Genomic DNA, 9,390 nt, shown 5'->3' with positions numbered 1-9,390 from the left:
TCATGTAGCACCTTACACACTGTGCTGCCAGAGGATGCCTCTGCCAGGCTTCCTTCAGTAAGGAGTCAGGTTCAACAACATGCCCTGTCCTCTCTGCCCAAGACCTTTATGAAATGTTCAAGGGTGTTCTGGCAAATATTTGATGCTGATCTGGCAAATATTTCACTCACAGGTAGATCCTATGCTCTGCTGCCTAAATCTGTAGGAGTGAYATGGGGCAGAGGGTGGCTACTCTGCCTAATACAGGTGTTAAAATATCAGCAGGGAGGATCTCCCTGCTTTAGGTCTTCAGAGATACCAAATATTTCCAAATATAGTCCCTGAAGTGATTCTCTGATCCCTTATTTTTTATGCTCTATTCATGAGGTGTCTCATACAAAGGAATTAGCTGTCCATCCAAGTTAAATAAACTGGATATCTCCCCTGCTCCCTCTGAATGGGATGAGTTGTGTGAGACGTCTCTGTGCAACTGAAGTTCTCATTAATTTGTTAAAAAAAAAAAAAAGAAAAAACATTGACTCTAGGGCAAATTTTTTCAGATGATGCCTCCCCATGTGATTCTGCAAAAGTCATTTACTCTGTAGATACCTTTGCACTGAAATCACCACTTGGTACACAGATCAGTAAGAGGTTTCATGTTTGAGTCACAAGAGTGGGGCTAGTTTTTGTTTTCAAACTATTACTTACAAATGGGATGCCTGCAAATATTCCAAATTTTTTTTAGCATAAAATGATTAGTCTGACTTATGCTTGCATTTTATTAAGATAATGATCTCTGAACTCACTTTTGTTCCTTCCAAAGACACTCTTATGGGAAAGAGATTCAAGGTGCCGCATATGTGCGATTTGGCATAATTGATGAAAATGAGAGCAAAATATTTATTCCAGGCCTGGAGCAACAGCTATCAGTAAGTATTCAGTTGAACAACTCTGATTTATCCCACCTAAGCTGAATATTTTCAGAAATTCTGGAAACTTAGAAGACATAATACTGTGGCTGTGATATAAGCAGCACTTCATTTCTWATGGCAACAAACCAGTAAGGGCTGTCTCTTTCCTTCTTTGTATTTTTTTCCCTACTTTTGTTTTAGATCCAAAATGGAAGAGGAAGAGTTTCTTTAAGTACAACACTTTTGGAAGAGAAATTGAGAAAGAATATTTCCAGTCTAGAAGGGTTTCATTTGTATGTTGCTGTTACCACTGTAGAAACAGCAAGTGAGTACAGTACGGCTTAGCTGATACAGTCTGTAAGATTCACACTGATCTTCTTTTGCTGTACTCTGTTCTGTGGGAAATCTCACCTCACTGGGTCCATCTTTGCTGCAAAGCTTRCTCATGCTGTAGGGCATGACCATCTCTTTCATCTGACCCCCTTCTGCACAAAGACTTCATCTCAAGCGGGCTTGATTTGTCTGAATCCAAATRTCCAATACCACTTTAAGTGTCCTGTGTTGTCCTGTGTGGTCTTCCAGGGCTGCTCCAGAAGTGCTGGGCTCGGCACTTATTATATGCATGACAGGGCAAGGAGGATGGGCTTTATGTCTCAACCTTGAAGTGTTAAAGTGTAAAATAAGGATGTTAAAATATATTTCTTAGTTCATTTAATTTCAAACAAGCCATGTAACTGATTTCTTTAGATGTGGGTATGAGTAGTGATGTAACTAGATATTAACTAGATTAATTATTGTTTTAAGTAGAAGAATCTTAGATGGAAAGCAGTTACTCAAGCTCCAAATTGCAGAAGATGACACTAGGTAACATTAACTCTTGCCAGTAGTTGAAAATGAAAACAAAATCTGTCAGAAAAATTAGATATCTAAGGTATGCAAGTCCATAGTTAGTGCTCCCACAGTAACACATGCTGTTTGATATTAACAGGTGGTGAGATGAGGGAAGAGGAACTCAGCAGTGTGAAGTTTGTGAGATCTCCTTATGCTGTTGATCTGTCTAACACCAAAAAGTATTTTGTGCCTGGAGCCCCCTTCTCTGTCAAGGTATGTAGTGTTGTGACTGTATCTGTCTGCCTCCACAGCAATGCCTTTGTATCTGCCCTCTATCCTTGTCTGATCTACTGGGAGCTCTATATGACAGAGACCTTCAAGATCAGGTCCAACACAGAGCTACATCTGTGTGTCTGGTTTGTCTCATTTCTGTATGCTCAGAGTCTTAACAGCTAGAAAATGCTGGTTTTCTGCTCTAGAAGTCAATGTGCAACTGTTGCCTTTATTAAAACATTGCAGTCTCTTCTTCACTTTGGTATCAAAATATTGAAATAAGAATATTGTATCAAATAAATCCCACATCAAATTCAAACTGAAAAGCATAACAGGGTTTTGTCTTTTTTTAAAAAATGGATTTATGTTTTTGTGGCTTGAAAGTTCACACCTTCAAGCTTGTCTAGGGTTTTCTATAAAGAATTAAAGTCAGAAATTTACCTTATGATAGCAAATGACAAATACCTCTGGGATGTGCTTAGACCAAATAGATGCTAACTGAAAATCTGGGGCATCTTGTAATCCATACTCACGGATTTTTACCTTAACTGAAGTCCAGACTGAGTCAGTCGCTATCCCCTTTCCTCAAAGCTCAAATTTTTGAATGCTGATGTGCACGGTTTTATATTTCTTTTCAGTTTATAAAAAAATATAAAATATAATTGCTTCTTGTTTGTGGAAATTTTTAAACACAGGATTTCCTTTAAATAACAGAATATTTTTTTTTTCCAATAGGCATCTGCCACGTGGGTTGATGGCACTCCTGCTGCCTTCCTGTTTGTCTCTGCCACTGTTACCTTGCCTGGAAAACCCCCAATGAGGAAGACTGCCTTCTGTGACACAGAGGGCCTGGTCTCAATCACATTTGATATCCCCAGAGATGCTCAAGTGCTTGAAATAAAGGTAAAGAAAATGCAAACACCCATGTTTAAAAGTATCCCACTGAGGATTGTTCATAAGACAATTTTAAGTGACTGTGAAGATGATCAGTTTTCATCAAATTAGCACAGAATATGGAACATGATTTCTTACACCACCTGCAGAGCTTTGTCCAGATTGTGTAAGATATGTTAGAGAGACSTGGGGCCTGTGGAAAGTCTCAAGTGAGAGATACTCTTGTAGATCAGAGCCTTGGGAATGCATGCATTAGTTATAGTGGTGCATTTTTTGTGTTGTGGATGTGCATTTACCTGGCATGAAGGACAGAAATGRGATTGTAAGGAATATCACCATGCAAAGTGATAGAAAATTATGSRAARAAAGTGAAGGAAAAGGTGCTGAGCAGTGCAAAGAGTAGGCTTTATCTGCCCACTCTGAAGGCACAAGAGTGCAAAAGATATAATGGGAATAAACTTGCCTGAATGCAAGTGATTTTGACCCATTGATTCTCATTTAGAAAGAGCCAAGAGTAACAAATACCAAATGTAAATGCAGCAAGAGGCAAAATGGGATGAGACAATGAAGTAATTAAAATCCTGAGGTTTGGCTCCAGTTTCTGCTAATGAGGTCTCAACAATGATTCCTCTCACTTCACAACATTTCCCAAACAACCTGGCACAATATGAATTATTGGTGCCACTATAAAACTGTCTCCTCTTGGACATTTTGCTCACTCTATCCTTTTCTTCACTGACAGGTAAAGGCTGAAGAGGGCAAAGAAAAGTTAGAATCACCTGAAGCCAGTATCAGAGCTGAAAGATACCAGTCTGCTTCCCCAAACTACCTCAGCATCAGCATCCCACACACCATYGTGGCACCTGGAGACACCTTACCCATCACCTTGAATGACATTCATCAGTCTGGCCATGGAAACTTTGGCTATTTCTATTACATGGTAAACAGAATCATATCATATCAGTAATTCCTTTTAGAAATTATACAACCCAGAACATTTACCTAGTTATTAATGCAAGGGAAAACCAAGGGAGTCCACAGCAAAGGACAAGTGGAAGTGATCAGTGTTATGGCACACCTGACCCACCAGGACAGGCTGAGGGAATTGGATTGTTCATTTTGGTGAAGAGCCTAAGAGTGAGTTCATAGCAACCTAAAACTTCTTGAAGAGGAATTGCAGACATAATGGAGACAAGATTTCCTAGGTGGTGCCACAATGTAACAAGGGACCAAGGTTAAAAATTACTGCCTGAAAGGTTTATTTTGGAAAAATCTATTCACTAATGATGAATGCAATATTGGAAGAGGTTCCCCAGAGATTTAAAGGGTTTTATAACCTTAGAAAAATCGAACATTCAAGAAGACAAAGCCACATCTCACCTAATCTTACACTGATGATGTCTCAGAGCAAGCAGCTGGAGCAGACATCTCCATAGGTCCCTTCCAGAAATTATTTCTATGATTCTGCTATTTTTTATACATTTGCACTTATTTCTGGAGCATATAAAATGCACAGTATTTATTTTGCTGAATGAGACAAATATGTTCATGGGTACATTCCAGGAGTGAATCTGTTGAGTGTGAAATATGTTTAATTCCCTTCTCCCTCTCTTTGTCTCAATTTTCCTTGGCAGTCTAAATTTCACAGGATGATAACCACCCCTATTTTTAATAGGACTCTGATATATTGGAATAATTGGGTCCCTAGGAGTTAAGTTTAGGTTTGGGGATCAATTTTCATAGGACGGCTTATCACAGGGCTAGAGTTAAACAGTGAAAGATGGGCTGAAATCAGTTAAAGATGAATCTGTGATACTTTATTCTAAAATCTCCTGCTCCAACCCTTCACACCATCTGAAAGATTCAGTACTGATTACARATTAAATAATGCTGATATCCTCCTGGGTATGATGAGCAGTCATTGTAGAAGACAAAATTTACACTACTATYTGGGTACCCCTTCTCAAGCAGTAAGATTGAGTGGAGGGTGACAGATCTGTGTTCAAACCTGAGCCACAAGACCAGCGTAGCAGAGCTTCACACCACAGTGTGCAGGTCTCCTCCAGGAAACTGGTATACAGCTTGGGAACTAAAACTGTTAATGCCATTAGAAGAGAATATATTTTAAATAGAAATTGCCTCCAGGGTGGGGATGGGGGATTAAAATTATGGAATATTTGCCCTTTCTGGGATATAGTCACAATATATGATTTCTGTTTGTTTCTGCCTTGCAGGTTGTGGCAAAGGGACAAGCTGAGCTTTTGGGAAGGGTCCCATCCTCAAACAAAGTAATAAACCTAAAAATCACCGAGAAGATGATGCCTGCCTTTCGCTTTATAGCCTACTACTTCATTGGAAATGAGGGCCGCCAAGAGATCGTCGCCGATTCCGTGTGGGTGGATGTCAGGGATGTCTGYGAAGGAAAGGTGCTTTCAAAGCTCGTGGCTTCTGTTATTGCTTCCAAAATGAAAACAAAAACATGAGGTACCAGCAGAGCAAGTACAGGCCTGGGATTAAAAAGGGAAAAAGACATGCCATTTTTCTTGAAAAGGAGTTGTCAGGATTCATGCCAAAAGGTATAGCTTGGAAAAACTCCCAGGTGGTGCCTAGAAAGAGATGAATAACACAGTTTCGTGCAGATCCCGTGAGTGTCTGTATGTTGGAAATCTACAAGGAAACATTGATRGAATTGTTGAGGGGGCAGAATCTCTTTTTGACTTTGTCTTTTTGTGATGATGTATGTCACATGGAAGAAAGTGAAGCCATTTATTGGAAAAAAATATGAATTTAAATTATTTTTTCAAGCTTTCTAATTTCTGTTGGAAGTAATTTTCTGAGATTTGGTAATATTTCAAAAGCATTTTTTTTAAATAATCTACATTAGAAAATGAAGTGTGGATAAAATAGGAGGCACTCTAAACCTTTCTTTCACCTTCCTCCTCCTCCTTTTTGGGACCACAAGGTAAAATGAAAAAAAAAAAAAAACCAAGACACAGGAATTTTTCTCAATAGCATGAAACATAACTGCTTAAAAGGGCCAGTTGTCTAAAATGATTTTTTCCACTTACAGTGTTTGTTTTAGAAAAAGAATGTAATAGTCCATTGGGAAAATAAGTTTTCAAGAAAAAAATTATCTGCCTTCAACATACAAACCAAATCTTCACTTATACAAGGACAAAATTCAGTTATGTTCATGGTCATTTCTATTCATAATTCCCTATTGTTTCATAATCACCATGGCTACTTCCTCCTAAACCACTGAAGTGTCTACATCAGAACCAGATCTGTGCTTACTCAATCATGCTAAAAAATTCAAATATGAGAAAAAGCAGGTAGTATTATTATAGACTGGCTTAAGCTGSTTAATTTTGTACATTAATTAGTCTTTTGCTGTATTTCATGGCAGTTTTGTTTCCACTGGAAAATAACAAAATTATGTTGAAGACCCCAGTTCTGCAAACCTCTTACACATACCTTTAATTCCCATTAATTCCTATTACATGCCATTCAAAGTCAGCATCCAATATTCTGCAGGACACATCTTTCAGTTCCCCAGGATTTCCTTCATTGTAAAATACCTGCACCTACGTGTTCCAAAATGCAGGATTGCAGACAGAAACTCCCCAAAACAGGAACCTCCACCAGGCTCTGACTGCCCACAGTCACAACTGACAGTATTCCTGGCCCAAAGAGTTTTCAATTTTTACTAATCAATATGGTATTTTTGTTTCAATCTTTCTTATTTAGATTAAAGTGGAAACWGACCAAGAGATTTATGAACCAACAGACCACATCAATTTACAGATTGAAATGGACCATGCGGGAAAAGTTGCCTTAGCTGTGGTTGATAAAGCAGTTTTTATTCTGAATAAGAAAAATAAGCTTACAGCCAAAAAAGTAAGATATTTGTARGAAGAAAATATCATATCTACTAGTCAAGCAAAATTTTCCAAGAYTAATGAGAGGATCAAAATCTAATTTATGGTTATTAATTGCTTAAGCATTGCTTTGTTAAACTCGGAAATGTTTTTCCTTTTGCAATTTAGGATCTCTTTGAGATGAAAGGCATAATTAAATTAATGGTATATTTAAGATGGGGATTTCCATTCCATGGCAGACAAGTTTGTAAATTTAAAAAAGCATTGCTTGAAAGCACTCCCTAACTAAAACCTCCCTCATCTTTAATCTGTTTCCAAATGCAGCTTGCACCACAAGTTTGTCTTGCTTTGGTGAATCAAAGGCCACAAGAGTTTTTCTGATATTTGTATAAACCCTTTGCAAGCATATACAGTCCATCTGTGCTATTTTATTTGGCAGGTATTTAATGCCATGAATTCATATGAYCTTGGATGTTCTGCGGGTGGTGGTGCAAACAGCATTCAAGTTTTTACTGATGTTGGTCTGGCTTTCATATCAGACACAATTCAATCCAGCATTCGGGAAGGTGAGTGTGATCTGCCCTTTAGAAGTTTGTGTAAGATCACTAGAGATCTGGTGAGGCTGATTGCTTAATAATCAGAAACATTTTTACTGCCATGTTGTAAAATCTYTCTTGCCTGGGTATTTTTCTTCTTCTGCTTTTCCACCGGCTGCTGGCAGCTCAGATATCCCAGGTGGTGGCTGCTGCTCCTTTGGTGACCATCTCAGCTGGGGCAGGCAGCACTTGCCTAGGGCTGGAAAATTTGTGGGTCTCTCAAATTGTGGGTCTGCTGTGAATAAGATATGTCATAATACAGGTCTTCATGAATGATGTGAATGATCAGGTTGTTCCTGTCATGTTATCATGACCAAGTACTTCTGTTCTGCCTTCGCAGGATATAAATGCCTTCAGRGTACCAGAAGGCAGAAGAGGTCTTTGAATTTTCAGAAAAAAATGGCAGGAATTGGTATGTCTGCTCATCTGGGTGGCCTGAAAATCTTAGCAGGGGGGGAGGCAAAGGGATCTGACTGGGATCTAGGGGGCAAGAAGTGATGGAATAGTAAAGGATGCCAAGATACTTTTATGTGTCTTACATGCATTAGATGACATAGCCTAGCACGAATGTATGTGCTATGCTGTGTGACCTGATGCATCATTCATCAGAACAGCTCAAAAATTATCCAAACTAAAAAAAAACAAAGAATGTTTGCAAACAGAAACTAATTCACCACTTTATAATTCCAAATGTGAAGCATTTCTACTAGATAACAAGTCATGTCATCAGTCATGACTTTGAGGCTTTTCAAAATTACTTGTATGGTCAGAAGATGTTTTATAAATCCTATTTTTTTTATCGGCATTCTGCTTTGAAGCTATGCCGACTTTGGTACTTTATGTTTCMATTAAGAGAAGAGTTAGTATAGCAYTTGGTATAAATSAAGGAAAAAGAAGTTTGCRCAAATTGACATTTCCTTGYCAGAAGACAKGAAGGCTTGGAGCTGGATTCTTCCTTGCATTTTAAATCAGGCTGTTTGTTCCAGAAAGAGAACACTGATCTGGCTGTTTCTATTAAGATATCTAATTCCAGCATGCCAAGGAAGCATTTTTAACTCACATTTTGGCTGTGCAGAGGAAGCATAGAGTACCTGGGATGCCATAGAGCCTGTGCTTTCCTCCTGTGTTTGTGGACTGTTTTTAGGATGGAGAGCAGGTCCTGGGCTGAAGCTTGAACATTGCAATAGAAACTGATGTTAATGGCAAAGAGTGACAGCAGTGAGCACRATGAGCACTTTAACACTTATTGCTGCTCTCACAGCACTGATTCTGGGCTTCAATTCTATTGCAGCCAGCAGATACCAAAGCACTGATCTTCAGAAATGCTGCCAGGATGGAATGAAATTAAATCCCATGAGGTTTTCTTGTGCGAAGAGGCTGGCAAAAGTGTCTGGCTCCCGCGAATGCAGGAGGGCATTCCAGGACTGTTGTGAGAAAGCCGCAGCCCTCAGGAAGCAGGCGAAGCAGAGCAACAGAGTGGGCTTGGCACGACGTAAAGATGAAACACACACAAAGCATATAACACCACTGTTTTTACCCTTCTTGTGGTGCCAGGGGAGGGGCAAGGGGTTTTTTAGTGCTGTGGGGCTGAGGAGGAAGTTTTCACATCAGCGTTTCAGAGATCCCCAGTCCAGTGCAACAGCCACGCAGCTTTGCATCTTCACATCTGTACAMTGGGATGGTGGGAGTGGGATAGGATAACTTCTTGGGGTGAGAAAAGGCAGGAATCACTTAACCACCACTGAATAGACTCAGAATAGACTGACTGAGGAGTTRTTTGCCCCTGCCTGCACCCCAGAGAGGCCACAGAGAGCAGAGCAGGAAAGGGAGTGGTTTTCTGCATTTATAGGCTCTAAGTGGTCTCAGATTCATGACTATTTTATTAGTGATACTACTATTATAACACCTGAGTACCTCCAAAATGCAATGACTGAGAAGGGGACACTTTAGATACAAATAATTTTGTCTCTCTCTTCCTTTCTTCTCCCCAAAATCTATCTCTGGCTACAAGCGTTACATGTTACTTCA

General features: G+C 39.3%; 1 protein-coding gene across 1 annotated transcript in view; it reads left to right on the top strand.

The window, feature by feature from the left end:
- Positions 1-9,390, top strand: part of LOC130579768 (complement C4-like) — a 43,010-nt gene that overhangs the window by 7,776 nt on the left and 25,844 nt on the right. Inside the window, exons 8-17 of the mRNA XM_057376819.1 lie at positions 803-908; positions 1,092-1,215; positions 1,879-1,994; positions 2,730-2,897; positions 3,631-3,828; positions 5,123-5,314; positions 6,636-6,785; positions 7,206-7,332; positions 7,703-7,774; positions 8,654-8,854. Of these exons, the coding sequence (XP_057232802.1) occupies positions 803-908; positions 1,092-1,215; positions 1,879-1,994; positions 2,730-2,897; positions 3,631-3,828; positions 5,123-5,314; positions 6,636-6,785; positions 7,206-7,332; positions 7,703-7,774; positions 8,654-8,854 (1,454 nt within the window). The remainder of the gene's footprint in view (positions 1-802; positions 909-1,091; positions 1,216-1,878; positions 1,995-2,729; positions 2,898-3,630; positions 3,829-5,122; positions 5,315-6,635; positions 6,786-7,205; positions 7,333-7,702; positions 7,775-8,653; positions 8,855-9,390) is intronic.

The sequence above is a fragment of the Malurus melanocephalus genome, unplaced genomic scaffold, assembly GCF_030028575.1.
Source record: "Malurus melanocephalus ecotype Western Australia unplaced genomic scaffold, MMel_1.1 scaffold_292, whole genome shotgun sequence".
NCBI lineage: Eukaryota > Metazoa > Chordata > Aves > Passeriformes > Maluridae > Malurus > Malurus melanocephalus.
This window is presented reverse-complemented; position numbering and strand designations above follow the sequence as displayed.